The sequence below is a fragment of the Trachypithecus francoisi genome, unplaced genomic scaffold, assembly GCF_009764315.1.
Source record: "Trachypithecus francoisi isolate TF-2019V2 unplaced genomic scaffold, Tfra_2.0 Lachesis_group12, whole genome shotgun sequence".
Classification (NCBI taxonomy): Eukaryota; Metazoa; Chordata; class Mammalia; order Primates; family Cercopithecidae; genus Trachypithecus; species Trachypithecus francoisi.
The window spans coordinates 151,385-176,406 of NW_022681457.1; the positions used below are offsets into that span (position 1 = coordinate 151,385).

The 25,022-nt window shown below is 54.7% G+C and overlaps 1 protein-coding gene across 1 annotated transcript; it reads left to right on the plus strand.

Annotated features, from left to right (window-relative positions):
• Positions 1-7,489: 7,489 nt before the first annotated feature.
• On the plus strand, positions 7,490-21,046 carry BCAM (basal cell adhesion molecule (Lutheran blood group)). The gene is made up of 15 exons (XM_033223606.1): positions 7,490-7,647; positions 9,645-9,766; positions 10,901-11,129; positions 11,216-11,286; positions 11,988-12,084; positions 12,176-12,358; positions 12,894-13,030; positions 13,343-13,499; positions 17,556-17,671; positions 17,775-17,916; positions 18,090-18,226; positions 18,380-18,524; positions 18,616-18,760; positions 20,354-20,471; positions 20,565-21,046. The coding sequence occupies exons 1-15, from the start codon at positions 7,566-7,568 to the stop codon at positions 20,568-20,570; spliced, it is 1,887 nt and encodes a 628-aa protein (XP_033079497.1). The 5' UTR covers positions 7,490-7,565; the 3' UTR covers positions 20,571-21,046.
• The last annotated feature ends 3,976 nt before the right edge of the window (positions 21,047-25,022 follow it).

The following is a 25,022-nucleotide window of genomic DNA, read 5'->3' on the forward strand; positions in this document are numbered from 1 at the left end:
GTCCCTCCTCCCTCAGACCCTAGTCCCTCCTCCCTCAGACCCAGGAGTCCAGACGCCCCCCAAGTCCCTCCTCCCTCAGACCCAGGAGCTCAGACCCCAGCCCCTCCTCCCTCAGACCCAGGAGCTCAGACTCCAGCCCCTCCTCCCTCAGACCCAGGAGTCCAGGCCCCCAGCCCTCTCCACCCTCAGATCTTCAAATGGAATCTGGGACCAGGCACGGTGGTACACGTTTGTAATTCCAAGGCTTTGGGAGGCCAAGTGGGAAAGGTGGAGCCTAGGAAGCCGAGGTTGCAGGGAGCTGGGATTCTGCTATGGCAATCCAGCCTGGGTGACAGACCGAGACCCTGTCTTTAAAAAAAACAATGAAAAAAAAAGAAACTGGGCCCCCAGCCTTGTTTGTGATACCCAGGAGTCCTGCTCTCAGGATTTAGAAGTCCAGAATCCCAAGTTCTCAGAGAACCAGGCATCCAGCCCTTTCCTTCATCATGGCGAAAAAAATCCCTGCACCCAGACCCTGATATCCAGATTAAGTCCCTGGTCAAAAGACCACACATTTCCCCGATGGTTATCCACCTTGCCTTGCCACGGTCTGTTCTCATCCCTCTCTCTGTCCTTCATTCCTCTCTGACATCTTTCTCCCAGAGTAACTGCTAACTTCCAGTCAGTCTTGCTGAGGAAGAAGAAATACCACCTCATGATTCATCTTGGATTGACCTGAGCCTCCCTCCACCTTGTTTAAAATGCCCCATTCCCGGAGACCTTGCCCTGTGCCCAGCCCTGGGCTGAGCAATGCTGACCAGGAAGCAGTGATCACTGCCCCACAAGGGCTCACCTTCCAGTAGAGGAAAGAGATCTGTCCCTAGATAGTGATGACCCAGAGTGGGCGTGGCTGGGGTAGGGAATCCCAGGGGGCTACAGGAACCCAGAGTGGGCACCTCACTCAGCCTGGGAGGTCAGGGAGTGCTTCCAGGAGGAGGCAATATCTGAGCTGAGACTTAAAAGATGATGAGGCCAGACGTGGTGGCTCGTGGCTATAATCCCAGCACTTTGGGAGGCTAAGGCAGGCGGGTTGCTTGAGCTCAGAAGTTCGAGACCAGCCTGAGCAACATGATGAAACTCCATCTCTACAAAAAATTTGGAAAAATTCGCCAGGCATGGTGGCACATGCCTGTAAGTCCTAGCTACTCGGGAGGCTGAGGTGGGAGGATGGCTTGAGCCCGAGAGGTCAAGGCTGCAGTGAGCCGAGATTGCACCACTGCACTCCAGCCTGGGCAACAGGGCAAGACCCTATCTCAAAAAAGAAAAGAAAATTTTTTAAATGATGAAAAAGTATTCTAATGGACAGGAGGCTTGAAAGAATGTATCAGGGTCGGGCGCGGTGACTCACACCTGTAATCCCAGCACTTTGGGAGGCCGAGGCGGGCGGATCATCTGAAGTCAGGAGTTCGAGACCAGCCTGGCCGACATGGTGAAACCCCGTCTCTACTAAAAATACAAAAATTAGCCAGGCATGGTGACAGGCAGCTGTAATCCCAGCTACTCCAGACACTGAGGCAAGAGAATCACTTGAACCCGGGAGATGAAGGTTGCAGTGAGCTGAGATCACACCACTGCACTCCAGCCTGGGCAACAAGAGCAAAACACTGAAAAAAAAAGGAAGGAAGGAAGGGAGGAAAGGAGGGAGGGAGGAAGGGAGAGAGAGAGAGATTGTGAGAGAGAAAGAAAGAAAGAAAGAATTATCACAGATTTAGTTCCAAGCAACAGATGCCACCTCAGGGACAGAAAGGGAATTTATTGAGAGGATTTGGGGTCGCTTACAGAATCCCAGGAGTGAACTGGGGAATCAGGATTGGAAAGTGAGCAGGAAGGATCCTGGCAGCTGGCCAGCAATGGTAACCCAGCCACAGTGACACCACAGAACCGGTCTGATGAGGCCATGGTGGTGATGGCCACTGGACACTGTAGTTGTCTCGCTGCCTCTGCTGCCCCAGAAATAGGATATGGCTGCTCTTCTCATTCGCTGTTGCTGATAATAAATCACTTAACAACTTAGCCGCAAATGACAGCAATCATTGCATTAAGTCTCATGGTTGTTGTAGGCTGGGATTTGAAGAAAGGCGTGGCTGGTTTGTTTTGGCTCAGGATGCAAACAAATGGTGCAATCAGTGATGCTGGCCGCAGGGTGGCTGGGGGTGCTGGACAGGTGGGCATCTCTCTGTGGTCTTAGGGCCTCCCCCACCATGTGGTCTCTGCACTAGCCAGGTTGGGCTTCCCCACAGCATGGCTGCCTCAAGGTAGTCAGACTTTATATGGCCACTGAAGACCTAGGCAGAAGCTGCATGGCCTTTTCTAGCTCATTTTGGGAGTTCCGCAACTTCACTTCAGCTGAATTCTGTTGGTTGCATGCAAGTCACCAGACTACACAGATTTGAGAGGAGGGTGCCATAGACCCCACCTCTTGATGGAAAGAGTATCAAGCTCTGATTGTAGAAATACATGTGGGATGAAAGAGACTGTTGCAACATGGTGAAACCCCATTTCTACAAAAAAAAATAATAATAATAACTAGGAGTGGTGGTGCACACCTGTACTCTCAGCTACCCAGGAGGCTGAGGTGAGAGGATCACTTGAGCCCTGGAGGATGAAGCTGCAGTGAGCCATGATCATGCCATTGCACTCCAACCTGGGTGACAGAGCAAGACCCTGTCTCAAAAAGAAAAAAGAAAGAGATTGTTGTAGCCCTCTTTGGAAAATAGAATCTGTCCCAGCTGCCATGTGTGGCTGGAAGAGATGGCCAATTCCTGATATTCAAAAGTGTGGAAGGATTTGCCAAGTGTGGAAGGATTTGCCAAGCTTAAGTCACCTCAGCTCCAACAGATGCAGGAAAGCAAACATCCATTCTTGTTGGCTTCAACAGAGGGCCACAGAGGCTTTCAGACAGTAGGAATGTCCTTAAATGTGGGAAAGGGCTGCAGATGCTAGGTGATCCTTCCCCCAAAATATCTACTATACCCTACTCCTTTGGTTTTTTGTTGTCGTTGTTGTCGTGTTGTGTTTTTGAGACAAGGTCTCACTCTTTCACCCAGGCTGGAGTGCAGCAGCACAATCTTGGTTCATTGCAGCCTTGACCTCCCCAATTCAAGCGATCATACCACCTCAGCCTCCCCAGTAGCTGGGACTACAGGCACACACAACCACACCCTGTTAATGTGTATTTTTTGTAGATACGGGGTTTCGCCACGTTGCCCAGGCTGGTCCCAAATTCCTGGGTTCAAGCGATCCGCCTGCCTCAGCCTCCTAAAGTGCTGGGATTGCAGGTATGAGCCACTTTACCCGGCTTTGAATGTTCAATATCAATAGACCCTTTGCAGAAGTTCTTATCGAAACTCTCCCTGCACAACCATCTCTCGTTGTACAATCAAAAACGCATTCACGCTGCCACCCAAGACAAAAAATTTCAATAGTTCCATTTTCCAGACCTGAGACTGGAATCAGGGAAGAAACATTCCCTTCCAAATATGTCATTCTGCCCACATTCCACAAGCTGTGAGCTAGTTTTAAAGTTAATCGTCACACACTGTGCGAAAAATAATGGGAAAAAGGTCAAGAAAAGATAAGTCAGCTGGGCACTGTGGCTCCCACCTGTAATCCCAGCATTTTGGGAGGCTGAGACTGGTGGATCATCTGAGGTCAGGGATTCGAAACCAGCCTGGCCAACATGGCGGAACTCTACTAAAAATACAAAATTAGCCAGGCATGGTGGTGTATGCTTGTAATCCCAGCTACTTGGGAGGCTGAGGCAGGAGAATCGCTTGAACCTGGGAGGTGGAGGTTGCCATGAGCCGAGATCGTGCCATTGCACTCCAGCCTGGGCAACAAGAGTGAAACTCAAAAACAATGAAAAGGTAAGTCTGGCCAACCGTGGTGGCCCACACCTGTAATCCCAGCACTCTGGGAGGCTGAGGCAGGAGGATCGCTTGAGCCCAGAGTTTCAGAAAAGATAAGCCTTGTTACTTAAAATATATGAGGATATACACCTGTGACAGCATGGATGGAATTAGAACTTTTTTCTTTTTTTTCTTTTTTCTTTTTTTTTTTTTTTGAGACAGAGTCTCTCTCGTTGCCCAGGCTGGAGTGCAGTGGCCGGGTTCACGCCATTCTCCTGCCTCAGCCTCCCGAGTAGCTGGGACTACAGGCGCCCGCCACCACGCCCAGCTAATTTCTTGTGTTTTTATAGAGACGGGGTTTCACCGTGTTAGCCAGGATGGTCTTGATCTCCTGACTTCGTGATCCACCCGCCTTGGCCTCCCAAAGTGCTGGGATTACAGGCATGAGCCACCGCACCTGGCCTTTTTTTTTTTTTTTTTTTTGAGACCTAGTCTCGCTCTGTCACCCAGGCTGGGGTGCAGTGGCGCAATCTAAGCTCACTGCAACCTCCACCTCCCAGGTTCAAGCAATTCTCCTGCCTCAACCTCCCGAGTAACTGGGATTACAGGCACCTGCCACAACGGCTGGTTAATTTTTGTATTTTAAGTAGAGAGGGGGTTTCACATGTTGGCCAGGTTGATCTCAAACTCCTGACCTCAGGTGATCCACCCACCTCGGCCTCCCAGAGTGCTGGGATTACAAGCGTGAGCCACCATGCCCGGCCATTTTTGTATTTTTTGTAGAGACGGGGTTTCGCTATGTTGCCCAGACTGGTGTCAAACTCCCGGGCTCAAGCAGTCCTCCCGCCTCAGGCTCCCAAATTGCTGGGATTACAGACATGAGTCCCTGCGGCTGACCTGGACCTCAGCTTTTACCCTAAGTGAGGCAGAAGTCATGGGAGGACCCTGGGGCGGAAGAGTGACATGAGTTGACTCATATTTAAAAGGAATCCCTCAGGCTGTTTTGTGAGAATAAATTACAGGCGACAAAGGCAGATGATGGTACAAGACTAGTTTCTGCAAGTCTCCAAGGGGCCATGGCTGCTGTTTTGGTCTTTCTGACTTTTCTCCTTCATACACGTGCCATAGAGTTCTCCTTCCTCACCTAGAACCTCAGATGGTTAGGTTTCTTTCTTTCTTTCTTTTCTTTCTTTTCTTTCTTTTCTTTCTTTCCTTTCTTTCCTTTCTTTCTTTTCTTTTCTTTTCTTTTCTTTTCTTTTCTTTCTTTTTTTTGAGACAGAATTTCACTCTTGTTGCCCAGGCTACAGTGCAGTGGCAAGAGATCAGCTCACTGCAACCTCCACCTCCCGGATTCAAGTCATTCTCCTGCCTCAACCTCCCGAGTAGCTGAGATTACAGGCGCACGCCACCACGCCTGGCTAATTTTGTATTTTTAGTAGAGAGGTGGTTTCACCATGTTGGTCAGGCTGGTCTCGAACTCCTGACCTCAGGTGATCCACCCACCTCGGCCTCCCAAAGTACTGGGATTACAGGCATGAGCCACTGCGCGCAACCTCAGCTGGCTGGGTTCTTGAGGGAGGTGGAAGAGGGGGATGGCTGCTGAGAGGGCATGTACCAGGGTCCAGCCCAAACAGAAGGTGCACAGACCGGGGACAGAAGAGCTAAGGAGTGTGTGTCGGTGCTCACGGTGTGTGAGCTTGACAGCAGCTGGGACTGTCTTGGAGTGCTGCCGCATTCCCCATGAGTGAGTTTGTATTATGTATCCTGGGATGCTCCAGTCTGGGTGGAATCTGCACGTGAGCTTGTGTGCCTTGCAAACCTTCCCTGAGCACCTGCACTGTGTCTGGTCTTGTGCTGGGCGGGGTACCCAGGGGAGGGGCCCTTAGCTCACCACAGTGATCAAGACATCCCTGGTCCTGCACTCACAGGCTCACAGTCCCCAGCCAGGGACCCTCAGAGTGTGCAGGGCTGAGGTTGGGGAGCCCAGAGGGGGAATCTGACCCAGCCAGGGAAGGCAGAGGGGACTTCCTGGAGGAGGGGATGGTACAGCTAATCCTAAAGGTAATCTTTTCCGATGTAACAGTTGCTCTCTAGGATGGACGCAGTGGCTCATGCCTGTAATCTCAGCACTTTAGAAGGCAGGAGGATCACTTGAGCCCAAGAGTTGGAGACCAGTCTGGGCAACATAGTAATGCCCTGTTTCTATTACAAAAAAATAATAATAATAATAATACAAAAATTAGCTGGACATGGTAGCACAAGCCTGTAGTCCCAGCTACTTGGGAGGCTGAAGTGGAAGGATCGCTTGAGCCAAGGCAGTAGTTGAGGTTTCAGTGAACTATGATTGCGCCAGGGCAGTTGAGGTTTCAGTGAGCTATGATTGCGCCACTGCACTCCAGCCTGGGTGACAGAGCGAGACCCTCTCAAAAAAAACAGAAAAACAAAACACGTTGCTCTCCTGTGTGACCAATACATAAAGTAACCTTGACCAATCTAATAACTCCCAGGCTGACCTGTAATCCAAGCCTTCTCTGTGTGTCAGAGCAGGCAAAGCCCAGATCCAGGGCTACCCCAACCCCCAGGCTGATGAGAAGCCTGGGGAACCTCTCCCAGTGTGGCCAGTGACCCTCCAACCTCCCACGTTCTGACCACTGTCCCGGGCAACTAGTGACATCTAGTGGGGGCTTTTGTCCCAGTCTGACCTGGCCTGTAGGGGCCTTGGACGGTCGGACCTGGGACCCACCCTTCCTAGCAGTGGCTGGACGCCTCCGCCTTCCCACAGGTGCCCTGGCCTCTTCCCCTGCCCTCCTCACCTGCTCCGGCCAGCCTGACTCCTCCCCTCCCCACAAGGTTGGGAGGGAATGAAGGAGAGAGCAGGAAGGAGGAAGGGAGGGTGGCATTCCTGGGATTCCCTGGATAGGGGGAAGAGTGGGAGGGCCTTCCATGGGTAAGCAAGCGAGAGAGCACCCTGTACCCCACCCCCAGCCCCATTATCAAAGCCGTCTAGGAGGAACTGGATTTGAAGACCATTGAAGATAAAAGATTAAACTGGTTGACTCCAGGCTACTGGTCAGACGAGGAAAGCAGCCCAGAGCACTGACCACAGGGGAAAAGATCTCCGGGCATACTGGGAACAGCTGCTGGGGGCCACTGGTCAGGCTGCAGGGGTCACTGGTTGGACTGGGAGAGGCCAGTGCAGGCCACTCAGACGGCACGCTTGGGGCCATTAGTTACACTGGGAGAGGCCATCGCAGGCCACCGGTTGCAGTGGGGTCGGCTGGTTAAAATCGACAATGCCAGCCTAGGCTGCTGGTCACAGTGGGGACGAGTCCCCAGGGCCCGTGGTCAGAATAACGGGGAGAGGGTCCGGGATTGCCTGGTGAGATCCCAGCTCGAGTCACTGGCTACACTGGTCCATCAGGCCTCCCCGCTGCGGGCGCTGGTCAGTAAGCCTGGACAGTCCTGGGCTTGGGGGCGGAGGAGCCCCAAGCCTGGCCCCGTGCACTGGGAGGTCCCCTCCGGGCAGTGGGAGGTCCTGGCCCCGCGCCCGGGCTTGGTGGGGACAAGGGGGGCCTGGAGGGCGGGGCGGGGCGGGGCTGCCGGGGGCGGGGCCTCTAGCTCCCAGCCCCGCAGCGGCCGAGCTGCAGCCGGGGCTCAGTCGCCGCCGCCGCTGTGAACATGGAGCCCCCGGACGCACCGGCCCGGACGCGCGGGGCCCCGCGGCTGCTGTTGCTCGCAGTCCTGCTGGCTGCGCACCCAGGTATGGCTCGGGCTGAGGGCAAGGTGGGACACGGGGGAGGCCCCTGGGGACCCCGGGAAAGCAAGGAGAAAGGGCTTTACCCTGACCCCAGGAAGCAAAATGTGGGGACCCCAAGAAGGAGGGATATGGGAGTGTTGGAAGGTACACCTTCCAGTGAGAGATCTGGGGACAGCCGGGGAAGAGAACTGGGGATACCCAGGCGGTGGATCAGAGACAACTAGAGAAGTCAGCTCCCTTCCCACTCAGCACCCTGGAATCTGCGTCCCACCTGTCTCCTTCCTCAGACCCTGGAATTTGGGCCCCCAGCCCCTCTTTCCTCAGACCCAGGAGTCCAGGCCTCCAGTGGCTAGAATGGCTTCCCCCAGGGCACAGAGGATCAAAACCCCAGGGATTCCTCCCTCAAAGGTTCTCAAATTCTAAGAGGTCCAGGGACCCCTTAGAGAAGCGAGGACCATGTTTCCCCACACCAGCGATCCGTACATATTTAGGAGTTTCCAGAGTCCAGTATAAAGAACCCGCCTCCCTCAGGAAAGGGCTGGAGCACCAGCCATGGGCAGTGACAGTGGAACAAAGTGTTTCCAAGTGACAGGCCCCCTTCCTGGGGCCTCAGCTACATTTACACACCTGCATGGGCATGGCGATAGAAGGAGAGGAGGCCCTGGGTGGGGGGCTGGGGACACAGGGACAGAGAGATGAGAGAGATTGGGGAAGAGAGAGGACCTCTTTGCCTCCACTTGCTGTCTGCAGCTCAGACCCAGCCTTAGGCACCAGCCTGGCCCCCATCACCCCTCCCTGGGGACAAGCTGGGGCCAGAGGTGAGTGCCTGGGAATCCAGGCCCGTGGCACACTCATGGTCAGTAGTGGGTCCCCAGGGGTGGGGCTGGGCCAGACTGAGCGGAGAAGGGAAGGGAGTATCTAAGAAGCACTGAGAGCTGATGCCAGGATGCCAGACCAGAGGGTGAGGGAGGGTGGTGGTTTTCCTACAAGAACTACTCCACCAGGCCCCAGCCTCCTCTTCCCTCTGATCCCAGGAGTCCAGGCACTCAGCTTCCAAGATCCTGGGCCTCAACCTATCCTGTTGCTAGATGACTCACCTTATATCCCATTTGCTGTTGTATCAAACGGAGAGGGGGGCCAAGAGGCAGTTGGGGGCTCTGGCTCCAGGCCGGGCAGGTCTCAGCCAGCCTGTCCCTCCCACATTCCTGAAACCTGCCCAGCCCTGTCCCCCCTCACCACCCCCACACACCTATCCCGCCTAAGCTCCGGGCCCAGCCGCAGCCCACACCCCAGCCCCTCACTCATGGGAGAGAGGAAGAGACCCAGGAACTGAACGGTGCAGGTGCAGAGAGAGAGGCAGAGACAGGGACAGAGATGAAGACCCAAGAGGAGAGACACACGCAGAGGTGGAGACAGGGATGGAGAGAGACTTTTATCCATCATCATGGAGGTGGCCCTGCCCAGGGTGCTGGAGGCAAATGACTGAGCCAGGCCTGGCCCTGCCCTGGGGGGGTGGCATGTGCTCTCTTGGGAGAAGCAAGGGCCGGGGCAGTATTACCCCAGGGCCCTGTGCAGCCCAGAGGAGCAGCCCTGAGCTCTGCAAGTGCAGGGAGGGTTGGATTTGAGACCCAGAGATGCAGGGAGAAGGGATGGAGGGTGAAAGGATCTTAGGGAGGAGGGGCTGGGGGCCTGGACTCCTGGGTCTGAGGGAGGAGGGGCTGGGAACCTGGACTCCAGGGTCTGAGGGAAGAGGGGCTGGGGGCCTGGACTCCTGGATCTGAGGGAGGAGGAGCTGGGGGACTGGACTCCTGGGTCTGAGGGAGGAGGGGACAGGGGCCCAGACTCCTGGATCTGAGGAAGGAGGAGCTGAAACCTGGACTCCTGGGTCTGAGGGAGGAGAGGCTGGGACCTGAACGCTTGGGTCCTGGGGGAGAGAGGACCCTGTCTGGAGGGCTCTTCCTGTTGGTGTGGTGGACAATAGCTCAGTTGCCCTCTTGCAGATGCCCAGGCGGAGGTGCGCTTGTCTGTGCCACCACTGGTGGAGGTGATGCGAGGAAAGTCTGTCATTCTGGACTGCACCCCTACGGGAGCCCATGACCATTATATGCTGGAATGGTTCCTTGTGAGTGCTTGGGGCTGGGGGGCCTGGAGTCAGGGCACAGCAGGGCAGCAAAGGTTCATTCTCTCATCAGTGCCTAAGATCTGTAGAGATCCACCAAGCCACATTCCTTATTACAGATGGGGTCACTGAGTCCCACTGAGGAGAAGGGATTTGCAAGGTGCCCCGTGTCTGGGCACAGCTGAGTCTAGAATGACGTTGACCTGCTCTGGACTGTGGGCTCTTGAGAGAGAGAACAGAGGCAGACACCAAGAAAGCAGGAGAGGCTGGGTGCGGTGGCTCATGCCCGTAATCCCAGCACTTTAGGGGGCCCAGGCGGGTGGATCACCTGAGATCAGGAATTTGAGACCAGCTTGGCCAACATGGCGAAACCCCGTCTCTACAAAAATACAATAAAAAATACGGTAGTCCCAGCTACCCGGGAGGCTGAGGTAGGAGAACTGCTTGAACTTGGGGGGCGGAGGTTGCAGTGAGCCAAGATCGTGCCACTGCACTCCACCCTGGGCAAAAAGAGCGAAACTCCATCTCAAAAAGAAAAAGAAAGAAAAAAAGAAAGCAGGAGACTCGAGGGGTCAGGGAGGACTAACGAGGAGAAAAGGCTAGGCGCGGTGGCTCACACCTGTAATCCCAGCACTTTGGGAGGCCTTGGTGGGTGGATCACGAGGTCAAGAGATCAAGACCGTCCTGACCAACATGGTGAAACCCTGTCTGTACTAAAAATACAAAAATTAGCCGGGCATGGTGGTGCGTGCCTGTAGTCCCAGCTACTCGGGAGGCTGAGGCAGGAGAATCCCTTGAACCTGGGAGGCGGAGGTTGCAGTGAGCCGAGATCGAGCCACTGCTCTCCAGCCAGGTGACTTGTCTCTCTCTGCTTGAGAGACAAGCGGAGAGGGAGAGACGGAGAGGAAGAGGGATGGGACCGGAATGAGATGGAGAAAAGGAGACAGGAAAAATCAAGAACTGATAGGGAATGGGGGCAGAAGGTGGAGAGGGATAGAGGGACAGAGGGACCAGGGAGATCCATAACAAGAGAAAAAGAGGCAGAGCCAGGAGCTGCAGGGAGAAAGGGCCCAGAGAGAGAGAGAGACTGAGGAGCACTGGGACACCCGGAGCTGAGAGCCTCCCCTGTGCCCGCAGACCGACCGCTCGGGAGCCCGCCCCCGCCTGGCCTCCGCGGAGATGCAGGGCTCTGAGCTCCAGGTCACAATGCACGACACCCGGGGCCGCAGTCCCCCATACCAGCTGGACTCCCAGGGGCGCCTGGTACTGGCTGAAGCCCAGGTGGGCGACGAGCGAGACTACGTGTGTGTGGTGAGGGCAGGGGCGGCAGGCACTGCTGAGGCCACCGCACGCCTAAGCGTGTTTGGTAAGTGTCCACAGACATCCGCCGAAGGGAGGCAGGCAGGGAGGGGCACAGGGCAGGGGCTTCTGACGTGAACGTCTTTTTCACAGCAAAGCCAGAGGCCACTGAGGTCTCCCCCAACAAAGGGACACTATCTGTGATGGAGGACTCTGCCCAGGAGGTACCTCTCGGGTGAACCCTGGTCCCGGGGTCCTGGAGGAGGAGGAAACAGGACCCTGGACTCCTAGGTCTGAGGGAGGAGGGGCTGGGGACCCCTTGGTAATGAAGGATGAGGGGCAAGGCCCGGCGAGGTGGCTCATGCCTCTCATCCCAGCATTTTGGGAGGCGGAGGCAGGCAGATCACCTGAGGTCAGGAGTTCCAGACCAGCCTGGCCAACATAACGAAACCCCGTCTCTACTAAAGATACAAAAGTTAGCCAGGCACGGTGGTGTGCAACTGTAATCCCAGCTACTCGGGAGGCTGAGGCATGAGAATCACTTGAACCCGGAAGGCAGAGGCTACAGTGAGCTAAGATCACACCACTGCACTCCAGCCTGGGCCATAGAGCAAGACTCCGTCTCAAAAAAAAAAAAAGAAAAGAAAAGGAAAAAAAAAAAGGAGGGGCAGAGGAGGAAGACTCCTGTGTCCTGGGAAGGAGAGAGCTGGGGGACCCAGAATCCTTAGTCCCTGGAGGATGGTGCTGGAGGTCTGGGCTCTTTAGTCTGAGGAGTCAGGGACTAGGAATTCAGACTCCTGGGTCCTGGGAGAGTCACGAGTTAGGAGCCCGGTTCCTGAGTCTGAGTGGCAAGAACTGCTGAGAGAGGAGCCCCGACTTCAGAGTCCTAGCTCCAAACCCATGGCCACGCCTGTGTCTGCCTCAGATCGCCACTTGCAACAGCCGGAATGGGAACCCGGTCCCCAAGATCACGTGGTATCGCAACGGGCAGCGCCTGGAGGTGCCCGTAGAGATGAACCCAGGTGAGCAGCGCAGGAGCTCAGCGGGATGTGGGCTGGGGTGGGTGGCGGGACTGGGGCCTGGCTGACTGCCACCTCCCCTAATCTCTCCCAGAGGGCTACATGACCAGCCGCACAGTCCGGGAGGCCTCGGGCCTGCTGTCCCTCACCAGCACTCTCTACCTGCGGCTCCGCAAGGATGACCGAGATGCCAGCTTCCACTGTGCTGCCCACTACAGCCTGCCCGAGGGCCGCCACGGCCGCCTGAACAGCCCCACCTTCCACCTCACCCTGCACTGTGAGTCTGTGCTGGCCTTTGACCTCTGACCTCAGGCTCCACACCTCATGAGGCCTGACCCGCCACCTGGTGGCCTCACACTCCCCTGTGACCCTCCACCTCCCTACTTCATGCTAAAAAAATGTGCTAGTGCTGGCCGCTGACCTCTGACCTCAATTGGTCACACAAGCGCCATCATGACCTCTGACCTTCGACCTCCACTTAGCACCCTGGACCCCGTGGAGTTTATGACTACATGGTGCTTTACACTCTCTCACACTGAAGCAGGTCCCCCTGTGACATCTGGCTCCAAGTCTCACACTGACCCGTCGCCTGTACGGACCTCTGACCCTTGACCTATACTCACAGTTTATTTCAACCTCTGAACTCTGGCACTTTGCCTCAGAATAAATGTGAACCTGAGGCTTGAAACCTATGACCCCTAACCTTTGACCTGCCATAGCCCTCTACTGGGATGCAGGACTGACCCCTCGCCTGTCCTCTAGCCTTGACCCTTCCCCTGATCACGATTCCCATCTCCCTGCCCTTCCCTTAGATCCAACGGAGCACGTGCAGTTCTGGGTGGACAGCCCATCCACTCCGGCAGGCTGGGTACGCGAGGGTGACACTGTCCAGCTGCTCTGCCGAGGGGACGGCAGCCCCAGCCCGGAGTATACGCTTTTCCGCCTTCAGGTGACCCACCCAAGGATCCCTCTGGGATCGACCCCCCAGCCCCTGACCTCCGTGACCTACTAACCTGCATAACTTCTAATGTGGGACCTGGGAGGCCCCTGGCTTAGTCACCACCTGATCTGGTGGCCCACGAACTAAAAGGACCTCTGACCCCTGATTTGAGAGAGTCAGGACTTAGCATGCCACCTGACTTGACGAACCCTGACCACTGATTCTGGCTTAGCATGACGCTAACCTAGTGGCTTCTGACCTAGCATAAGCCCGCTGAACTAGGTGGCTTCTGAGCCTGGTTCCTTGTCTCCTGTCTCCCAGGACGAGCAGGAGGAAGTGCTGAATGTGAATCTCGAGGGGAACTTGACCCTGGAGGGAGTGACCAGGGGCCAGAGCGGGACCTATGGCTGCAGAGTGGAGGATTACGACGCAGCAGATGACGTGCAGCTCTCCAAGACGCTGGAGCTGCGCGTGGCCTGTGAGAGCTCTGGGGGAAGGGGCAGGCAGGAGGGGCCCTGGTATCAGTGCCTCTGCACCCTCCTCCCCACAGCCCTGAAGTTGCTCTGTCATCCCAGTATGCCTTCAACCCTTTCTCTGCATTTCTTGTGTTTTGGGGTTTTGTTTTGTTTTGTTTTTTCAGATGGAGTCTCGCTTTTGCCGCCTAGGCTGGAGTGCAATGGCGCAATCTTGGCTCACTGCAACCTCCACCTCCCAGGTTCAAGCAATTCTCCTGATTCAGCCTCCCAAGTAGCTGGGACTACAGGCATGTGCTACCACACCCAGCTAATTTTTTGTACTTAGTAGAGACGGGGTTTCACCATGTTGGTCAGGCTGGTCTTGAACTCTAGGCCTCAGGTGATCCACCCGCCTCAGCCTCCCAAAGTGCTGGGATTACAGGTGTGAACCACTGCACCCGGCCTTTCTCTGCATTTCTGTGGTATTTGTCCTGGTTCTCTGAACATCTGCCTCCATCCCTTCTAATCTGTCCTACACAAGGCAGCCAGAGAGACCAGAGAGCTCTCTTTTTTCATTTCTTCTAATATTTTTTTTTTAGAAATAGGATCTTGTCTGTTGTCCAGGCTCGAGTGCAGTGCCATGATCACAGCTCACCGCAGCCTTGACCTCCTGGGCTCAAGTGATCCTCCCGCCTCAGCCTCCCAAGTAGCTGAGACCACAGGTGCTCCACCACACCTGGCTAAAATTTTTTTTTTTTTTTTTTTTTTTTTTTTCAGAGACAGGACCTGGCTTGCTGTGTTACCCAGGCTGGTCTCAAACTCCTCATGTGATCCTCCTGCCTTGCTCTCCCAAAGTGCTAGGATTACAGGAGTGAGCCACTGCATCTGGTCAAGAGCTCTTTCCGTAGCACAAACCTGACCCTCCTCTGCTCAGAATCTGTCATGGCTCCCCAGTACCCTTGGGAGAGAGCCCAGGGGTCTCACCACAGCCTTAGAGGCCCACCTGGCCAGCTTCGCCATTAGTTGATCCTTCTCCCCAGTCAAGGCTATCTCCTCATCACCCCCCAGGATCCTCTGGTTCCCACCTTCACTGCCCATCCTCCCCTACCATCTGTTTCTAACCAATCCCTTGAATCCCAGGCTTCTAAGAACACTTTTCAGTTCACTTTTATCCAGACCCTGGGAAAAGGCTGTATTCTCCCTTAGCACTTCTTGCATATCCCTTCCTGGGGTAGACCCTGCACCAGACGCTGGAAACACATCTGTGAACAAGACAGGCCACCCCTGTTATTTCAGTAGGGAAGACAGATGGTAAATGCTAACAGATCCCTTTCAGTAACAACGGTGTATCTACAGGTGATACCACCAGTGAGAGAGAGCGGGAGAGGGGATTATTTTAGGTGGCGGGTGTTACAGTCTGCTTGCCTGGGAAGCACATTCTGATTTGGATGTTTTCAGGCAAGAAGTTTATGGGAAGTACCCCGGGATCCACACCTTGTGGATCTAGGGAGGTAAAGGAAGCAAGATTTAGCAAGATTTAGAAGTTGGACTGAAGTCTAAAGAAGGCCTCGGGCTGGGTACAGTGGCTCATGCCTGTAATTCCAGCACTTTGAGAGGCTGAGGCAGGAGAATTGTTTGAGCCCAGGAGTTCGAGGCCAGCCTGGGCAACAGAAGGAGACCCCATTTGTACAAAAAAAAAAAATTTAAAATGAGCCAGGCATAGCGGCACACTCCTGTAGTCCCAGCTACTCAGACGCCCAGGTGGGAGGATCGCTTGAGTCTGGGAGGTTGAGATTGCAATAAGCCAAGATTGTGCCACTGCACTCCAGCCTGAGCGACAGAGAAAGACCCCGTCTCTGGAAAAATAAAAATAAAAAAGTAGGCCAGGCGCCGTGGCTCATGCCTGTAATCCCGACACTTTGGGAGGCCGAGGTGAGTGGATCACCTGACGTCAGGAGTTAGAGACCAGCCTGGCCAACATGGTGAAACCCCCTCTCTACCAAAAGTTAGCCGGGTATGGTGGCAGGCGCCTGTAATCCCAGCTTCTCAGGAGCCTGAGGCAGGAGAATCACTTGAACCCAGGAGGCAGAGGTTGCAGTGAACCGAGATCATGCCATTGCACTCCAGCCTGGGCGACAGTGAGACTCCGTCTCAAAAAAAATAAAGAAAGAAAGAGGGCCCTCGGTCAGCCCCACAGGGCACTTGGAATCCAGGATGGCCCTTCACAGTTGTCCCCAGTTGGGGTGAGGAGGGCTGGGCCTTAATCACCCCTACATCAACCAGTCCTCAGAGGTGTGCTAGCCTTAGGCAAGGGGCTCTCAGCAGCTGAGGCAGTTCCCAGAGAGGGCTGACAGCTGCGGGCTGACAGCTGTCATCCTTCTCAGCAGCTGGTGGAATAAGTCCTTCCATGCTGTAGGAAAGATCTGGGTGTCCACAATAGGGTAGGTCAGGGAAGCCTCTGAGAAGAGATATTTGAGTGAGAAACCAGAGTGGACTCAAACGCAGAGCGGCCAGGCACGGTGGCTCACACTTGTAATCCCAGCACTTTGGGAGGCCAAGGCAGGTGGATCATCTGAGGTCAAGAGTTTGAGACCAGCCTGGCCAACATGGTGAAACCCGGCTCTACTAAAAACACAAAAATTAGCCAGGCATGGTGGCTGGCGCCTGTAATCCCAGCTACCCAGGAGACTGAGGCAGGAGAATCCGGGAGGCGGAGTTTGCAGTGAGCTGAGATTGTGCCACTGAACTTCAGCCTGGGTGACAGAGCAAGATTCTGTCTCAAAGAAAAAAGAAAAAAAGAAAAGAAACGCAGAGAGCTACAAGAAGAACACTGCAGACGGAGTGAGCAAGTGCAAAGGCCCTGGGGCAGGCCCCAACTTGGTCTGCTCAAGAAAAACAGCAAGACAACAGGGTAGCTGGGAGCACAGGAGGAGTAGGGGAGGGTGGGAGATGGTTCGAGAGGTGGGTGAGGGCCAGACCAGGCGGCATCTTTTAGGCACCCTCAAGAAGTTTGACCTGGATGCCAAGAGTATTGGGGAGCCACTGCAGAGTTTTATGCAGAGGGGAGGGATGACCAGTGGGTTGTTTTGTTTGTTTGTTTGTTTGTGTTTTGAGTCAGAGTCTCCCTCTGTCACCCAGGCTGGAGTGCAGTGGCATAATCTCGGCTCACTGCAACCTCCACCTCCCAGGTTCAAGCGATTCTCCTGTCTCAGCCTCCCCAGTAGCTGGGACTACAGGCGCGCACCACCATGCTCAGCTAACTTTGATTTTTAGTAGAGACGGGGGTTTCACCATGTTGACCAGGCTGGTCTCGAACTCCTGACATCAGGTGATGCACCCATCTTGACCTCCCAAAGTGCTGGGATTACAAGTGTGAGCCACCGCGCCCAGCCTGACCAGTAGGTGTTTTAAAGAGATCCCTCTGGCTGCTCAGTGGAGGATGAACAAGAGGGAGGAGCAGGCTAGTGAAGAGGTGGTCGGGACAGTCAAACCTGGGGCCAGAGATGGAAGGAAGCAAGAGGATCCGTCCTGAGAGCAGACTAGATAAAGACCTGTGAGACCAGGTGCAGGGGCTCACCCCTGTGATCCCAGCGCTTTGGGAGGTCAAGACAGAGGATCACTTGAGGCCAGGAGTTTGAGACCAGCCTGGCCAACATAGCAACACCTTGTCTCTATTTAAAAACAGAACAGAACAAAACAAAACTTTGCAGAAAAGATGTTTGGGGGTAACAGGGAGATGACCCCAAGGGTTGGGGTTTGAGCAAAAGGTTTGGGTGCTAAAGTCACAGAAGGGACACCTTCCACACCTAAGGTTATTCATTAACCTTGGGCTCAGATGTCAGCTCTGAAGAAAAGTAATTGACTTGGGCGTGTATTTTGGGGTTAGACTGCTAGATTGTTGGTTGGAGAGCCTAGATGGGAGAATGGAGATTTCATGGAGATGGGGTAAGCCAGGAGGAATACTTGCTGTTCTCTGCTTCCAACTGTTCATTCATGTTTGCACCCGCAATGGCCCCTGGAGAGCCCCTAATTGAGTGGGTGGGGGTCTGGGAAGAGTGACAGACTGTCCCCCACTGCAGATCTGGACCCCCTGGAGCTCAGCGAGGGGAAGGTGCTTTCCTTACCTCTAAACAGCAGTGCAGTCGTGAACTGCTCTGTGCACGGCCTGCCCACCCCTGCCCTGCGCTGGACCAAGGTGAGAGGGAAAGGAGCCCCCTCAGGCCCCGCACTCACACCCTCCTCTCTCCCCTCACTCCTCGCCCTCTCACAGAGTCCTCCTCCTCCTCTGCCCTCCCCAGGACTCCACTCCCCTGGGCGATGGCCCCATGCTGTCACTCAGTTCTATCACCTTCGATTCCAATGGCACCTACATATGTGAGGCCTCCCTGCCCACAGTCCCGGTCCTCAGCCGCACCCAGAACTTCACGCTGCTGGTCCAAGGTTCAGGGGGCAGGGAGGGGGTGGGCTTGGATGGGGACAGTGTGGGGTGTGGGACCTGGACAAACAGGACGAGTCCCTGAGTCCTTGGCTGGGGTCTCCTTCTTCTGCTCGATTCCTCTCTTCTCTCTCTCCCTCCTCTCCCTTCACTTTCTTTCCATCCCCACCACCCACAGGCTCGCCAGAGCTAAGGGCAGCGGAAGTAGAGCCCAAGGCAGACGGCAGCTGGAGGGAAGGAGACGAAGTCACACTCATCTGCTCCGCCCGCGGCCATCCAGAGCCCAAACTCAGCTGGAGCCAACTGGGGGGCAGTGTAAGGGACCTTCTTCTCCACCCTGAGCCCCCTCTCACTCATCCAAGTATCGCATCCTCCTTTACACTTCCTGGAAGACTGGACGTCTTTCACCTCTGCCCTCACCCCCACCCCTTGACCCCACCAGCTGGGGCCTGATTGGAGCCTCCACAGCCCGCAGAGCCAATCCCCGGACGGCAGGGTTGGGTGAGCAGCTCTCTGACCCTGAAAGTGACCAGTGCCCTTAGCCGCGACGGCATCTCCTGTGAAGCCTCCAACCCCCACGGGAACAAGCGCCATGTGTTCCACTTCGGCACCGGTGAGTGACTGAGGTGGTGGCAGAGGAGCCAGGTGTGGGGCAGACAGAGCTCACTGCCTGACTCGTGCCTCTCTCTATCCTGTCCCTGCAGTGAGCCCCCAGACCTCCCACGCTGGAGTAGCCGTTATGGCCGTGGCCGTCAGCGTGGGCCTCCTGCTCCTCGTTGTTGCTGTCTTCTACTGCATGAGACGCAAAGGAGGCCCTGGCTGCCGCCGGCGGCGGGAGAAGGGCGCTCCGTGAGTGGCCTGCTATCTGCAATGACCACCATAGCTTAACCCCATCCCTACCCTCAACCCCAAGCTCAACCCATAACCAACCTCAACCACATCTTATCCTCCACCCTACATCCCACCACATCCACCTCCATCCCCAAGCTATCCTCATCCCCAGCTACAGCCCCAAACCCAACCCAGACTAATCCACAGCCATCCTCAACCCATCCTCATCCCCAGCTACAGCCCCAAACCCAACCCAGACTAATCCACAGCCATCCCTGACTCCATCCTCATCCCCAACTACAGCCCCAAACCCAACCCAGACTAATCCACAGCCATCCCTGACTCCATCCTCATCCCCAACTACAGCCCCAAACCCAACCCAGACTAATCCACAGCCATCCTCAACCCATCCTCATCCCCAACTACAGCCCCAAACCCAACCCAGACTAATCCACAGCCATCCTCAACCCATCCTCATCCCCAACTACAGCCCCAAACCCAACCCAGACTAATCCACAGCCATCCCTGACTCCATCCTCATCCCCAACTACAGCCCCAAACCCAACCCCAGACTAATCCACAGCCATCCCTGACTCCGTCCTCATCCCCAGCTACAGCCCCAAACCTAACCCCAGACTAATCCACAGCCATCCCTGACTCCATCCTCATCCCCAGGTACAGCCCCAAACCCAACCCCAGACTAATCCACAGCCATCCTCAACCCATCCTCATCCCCAACTACAAACCTAAACCCAACCCAGACTAATCCACAGCCATCCCTGACTCCATCCTCATCCCCAGCTACAGCCCCAAATCCATCCCCAGACTAATCCACAGCCATCCCCAACTACAGCCCCAAACCCAACCTAGAGCCATTCCCAAACCCATCCCCAAGCCAAAATCAACACCATCCCCTCCCTAATCTCCTCTCCTGCCCCTAGTTCAGTCTCATCCCCAACTCTATCCCTGTCTCCAATCCCAACCCTACCCCCAATCTCTCCTCAGCTCCAGTCCATAACCCCCTTCAAATCATCCCCATCTAAACTCCTCTCCAGCCCTGGCCACATCCTCATCCTCCCCAACCTCCAGCCCCAACACCCATCCCCCTGAGCTCACCCTTAACTCCAGTTTCTCCTCCAATCCCATCTCTCACCATCCAGCCCTCACCTAGCCACTTCCCAACCCTAGTCCCCCACCATCCCGAAGCCAACTTCACCCGTGTCCCCATCCCCAATCACCCTTGTCCCCATTCCTGACTCCAAATCCAACCCCTAAGCCTCCTCAAGCCCCTCCTCATCTAACCTTGTCTCCACCCCTAACCACATGGCCATCTTCACCTCCAATCCGTAACCATCCCAGACTGATCCTAAAACCAACTCCAGCTCCGTTCCCATCTCCAACCCCAATAGCATCTGCATCCCCATGCCCAACCCTAACCCCAGTGCCATTATCAGCCCCTACCGCATCCCCATGCCATCCCCACCCAGCACACCCCCATCCTCACCTCCATCCCCAGCCACATCCCAGCCCCACCCACCCCCATCCTCAGTTCTTCCCCCCGCCTTGTGCACCTCCAACACGATGCCTCCACCGGATGCCTCTTCCCCGCAGGCCGCCAGGGGAGCCAGAGCTGAGCCACTCAGGGTCGGAGCGGCCAGAGCAGACCGGCCTTCTCATGGGAGGTGCCTCTGGAGGAGCCAGGGGTGGCAGCGGGGGCTTCAGAGACGAGGTGGGTGAGGGCCTGGGCACCCTGGTGAGAGGGACCTGCTGGGCAGTGGAGCATGCCCGTGGGCACAGGCTGACCTCTCCATCCGCTCCCCAGTGCTGAGCCAAGAACCTCCTAGAGGCTGTCCCTGGACCTGGAGCTGCAGGCATCAGAGAACCAGCCCTGCTCACGCCGCCCCCACCCCCGCCTTCCCTCTTCCCTCTCCCTGCCCAGCCCTCCCTTCCTTCCTCTGCCGGCAAAGCAGGGACTCACAGCGGCTGCCTGCCTCTGGGAGGGAAGGAGAGGGAGGGTGGGTGGGTGGGAGGGGGCCTTCTTTCAGGGAATGTGACTCTCCCAGGCCCCAGAATAGCTCCTGGACCCAAGCCCAGGGCCAGGCCTGGGACAAGGCTCCGAGGGTCGGCTGGCCAGGGCTATTTTTACCTCCCGCCTCCCTTGCTGGTCCTCCCACCTGACGTCTTGCTGCAGAGTCTGACACTGGATCCCTCCCACCCCACTCCTGGTCCCGCTCCTGCCTCCACCCCACCCCATCATCTGTGGACACTGGAGTCTGGAATAAATGCTGTTTGTCACATCAACACTATCCTGTGGCCAGAGCTTCCTCTGGGAGTAGGGAAGGGAAGAGCAGTGCAGGTGATCCCCCCTCTCAGCTGCCACCACGTCCACCCCTTGCAAGACCTTGGAAGAAGTCTGATGTCATGGAGAAAGAAATGAAACAGGGCTGGGCACCATGGTTCATTCTTGTAATCTCAGTGGTGGTGGCTCACATCCGTAATCCCAGTACTTTAAGAGGCTGACACTGGAGGGTGACTTCAGGCCAGGAGTTCAAGACCAGCCTGGGCAACATATTGAGATCCCATTGCTACAAATAACAATACTAATAATACAAAAATTAGCCAGGTGTGCCTATAGTCCCAGCTATCAGGAGGCTAAGGTGGGAGGATTCCTTGAGCCCAGGAGTACGAGGCTACAGTGAGCTATGATTACGCCATTGCACTCCAGCCTGGGCGACAAAGTGAGACTTCATCTCTAAAAAAAGAAGAAAAGAAAAACAGGCCAATCTCGGTGGCTCACACCTGTAATCCCAGCACTTTGGGAGACCAAGGTAGACGGATCACTTTAGGTCAGGAGTTTGAGACCAGCCTGGCCAACATGGTGAAACCCCGTCTCTATTAAAAATACAAAAAAATTAGCTGGGCATGGTGGCGCCAGCCTGTAATCTCAGCTATTTGGGAAACTGAGGCAGGAGAATCGCTTGAACCCAGGAGGCAGAGGTTGCAGTGAGCTGATATCGCGCCACTGCACTCCAGCCTGGGCAACAGAACGAGACACTCCGTGAAAAGAAGAGAGAAAGAAATGATAGCATGAGAGCGGGTGAGCACCCAGAGGGCAACTTAGCTGGCCGAGGGTGGAGGGAAAGACGCCGGGTCCTGAGGGCGCTGGGCTTGGTCCCCGAGGACCATCGCCTGCCTGGAGGTGGGGTGCTGTCCCCTTAAGTAAAAGTTCCCAGTCAGTTTTGCCAGAGCCCCAGAGGGAATTGAAGCTGGGCGAGGAAAAGCTCCCTCTCAACTGTAGAGTCGATGGAATGAGGGATGGAGCCAGCTCCTCTGGGGAGGAGTCCCTTGGGAAAGAGGGGGGAGCTGGGAGGAATCCAGAGAAAAGGGGGCCTGGGGCAGAGAGGACACAGAAACATTACAAGGCCAAGAAAGAGGGACGTGAGAAAGGGATGGAAAGATTTAGGGGGAGGCAGGAGGGATGAGTTGAGAAGCTCCGAGAGTCCCAGAGTAAGAGACAAAAATACATTTGGGGAGACAGACAAAAAGAGTAGTGGGCCAGGTCTGGTGGCTCATACCTACAATCCCAGCACTTTGGGAGGCTGAGACAGGAGGAGCTCTTGAGGCCAGGGGTTTGAGACTAGCCTGAGCAACATAGCAAGACCCCATCTCTACAAAAAATAAAACATTAGCCAGGTATGGTGGCACACAGCTGCAGTCCTCAGCACAGGCAAGAGGATCACTTGAGGCCAGCAGCTCAAGACCAGCCTGGGCAATATCGTGAGACCCCATCTCTACAAAAAAATAAAAAATTACCCGGGCATGACGGCAAACACCTGTGGTCCCCGCACTTTGGGTGACCAAGGCAGGAGGTTCACTTGAGCCCAGCAGTTCAAGACCAGCCTGGGCAACGTAGCAAGACCACATCTCTACATAATTTTTTCTTAAGAAAAATACAGAGAAAGAAGAACTGGGGTTCAGAGAGATCATTGCAGTCGGAAAGGGACAGAGGAAATGCAAGCAGCAGCCTAGACGCACAGAGGGTAGCGGGAGGCCAGCACGGGTGACTGGCTGGCAACCTCACCTCTCTGAGCCTTTCTTGTGCATCGAATGGGAATCAATTGCACTTTGGCCACGGCAGGCTGCTGTGAGGTGTGTCAGTGTCATCTTACAGCCATGTGGGGCGATGGGAGCGCTGCACTCACACACCACCCAGGGCCTCCTAGCATTGCCTTCTCAAATCTCAGGCACGCAACTCCACTCTCTGCTCTCAGTCAGCTCAGCCACGAAGTGGACAGGGTGGGATCTGTCACCATGGGAAATTGTTGGGATGCTACAGAAGCCTCCTTCCTGGTAGGTAACCAAGCAGCCTCCTCCAAGCAAAAGAGCTCATGGGCCACATTAAGGTGCTCAGATTCCATGGTTTATTGAATTCGTTTAAAACAAACACAAGGTTATTGTTTGTTTTTCAACTGTGTGGTGGTAGGAAGTGCTCCTGACGGTTTTCCCATGGCAATAATTTACTCTTTGATTTCACCCACCACTACTATGACAGCTTTCTCTCACTGATTCACAAAAAAATTGGGCTTTTCTTTTGTCATTCTTTTTTTTTTTTTTTTTTTTTTGGTGGAGTGCAGTGGCAAAATCATAGCTCACCACCTCAAACTCCTGGGCTCAACTGGTCCTCCTGCCTCAACTTGCTCTGCAGCTAGAATCACAGGTACATGCCGTCACACCCAGCTAAATTTTTATTTTTATTTTTTGTAGAGATGAGGTCTCAAGCTCCTAACCTCAAGCAATCCTCCTGCACAAAGTGTTAGGTATGAGCCACCATACCTAGCCTAAAAAAATTGTTTTTTAATTTTTTTTGAGACAGGGTCTCACTCTGTCACCCAGGCTGGAGTTCAGTAGCGAGATCTCAGCTCACTGCAACCTCCACTTCCCAGTCTCAAGCGATTCTCCAGCCTCAGCCTCCTGAGTAGCTGGGTCTACAGGCATGAGACACCAACTCCTGGCTAATTTTTGTGTTTTTTGTTGAGACGGGGTTTCACCATGTTGCCCAGGCTGGTCTTGAACTCTTGAGCTCAAAATGATCTGCTTGCCTTGGCATCCCAAAGTGCTGAGATTACAGGCCTGAGTCACTGAGCCAAGCCTCTAAAAAACTTTGTATTAACAACTTCCCCCAAAAAACCTGCAGTTCAAACTCCTGTCAATGTGTGTGAGGTGCCCATTACTCCATACTTTGGCCGGTACTTGCAATTATCCTCTAAATTTTTGCCTACTTGATGGAGAACAAAATGGCTTTCTTATTTGTTTCTTAATTTTTTTTTTTTTTTTTTGAGACTCCTGTTGCTCAGGCTGGAGTGCAATGGCACAATCTTGGCTCACTGCAACTTCTGCCTCCTGGGTTCAAGGAATTCTCCTGCCTCAGCCTCCTGAGTATCTGGGATTACAGGCGCCTGCCACCATGCCCGACTAATTTTTGTTTTTGTTTTTGTTTTACATGAAGTCTCACTCTGTTGCCCGGGCTGGAGTGCAGTGGTGTGATCTCGGCTCACTGCAACCTCTGCCTTCTGGGTTCAAGCAATTCTCCTGCCTCAGCCTCCTGAGTAGCTGGGATTACAGGCACCCGAAACTACGCCCAACTAATTTTTTTGTATTTTTGGTTGAGACGGGGGTTTCACCATGTTGGCCAGGCAGGTCTTGAACTCCTGACCTCGTGATTCACCCACCTTGGCCTCACAAAGTGATGGGATTACAGGTGTGAGCCACTGTGCCCAGCCTAATTTTTGTATTTTTAGTAGAGACGGGGTTTTACCATGTTGGTTAGTCTGGTCTAAAACTCCCGACCTCAGGTGGTCCACTCGCCTCAGCCTCCAAAAGTGCTGGGATTACAGGTGTGAGCCACTGTGCCTGGCCAATAATTTGGTGTTGAGGTCCCTTTCATGAGCATGGCCATAGACTCTGGCTTTGCCCTGCCTGGGCTCCAGGGGATTAGATCATAAGTGTTTACAATGTGCTTTTCAGCAGATTTTCCTTTATCCTGGCAGGCAGCCCAATGCCTAAGTGTCTGACTCGTACACAGGTGTCCCTGTCACAGGAAATGTGTTTATACTGGCCAAGATCCTTGTGGCTCTTATCTGACCTGTGCCCAGTTTATTCCTGACCAGGAAAGAGATTAGGTTCAGGTGTGTCAGTCAAGTGAGACAAAAGGAGGCAACTCAACAGAACACATGAAATATTAGAAAGAGGCAGGGCGCAGTGGATCATGCCTATAATCCTA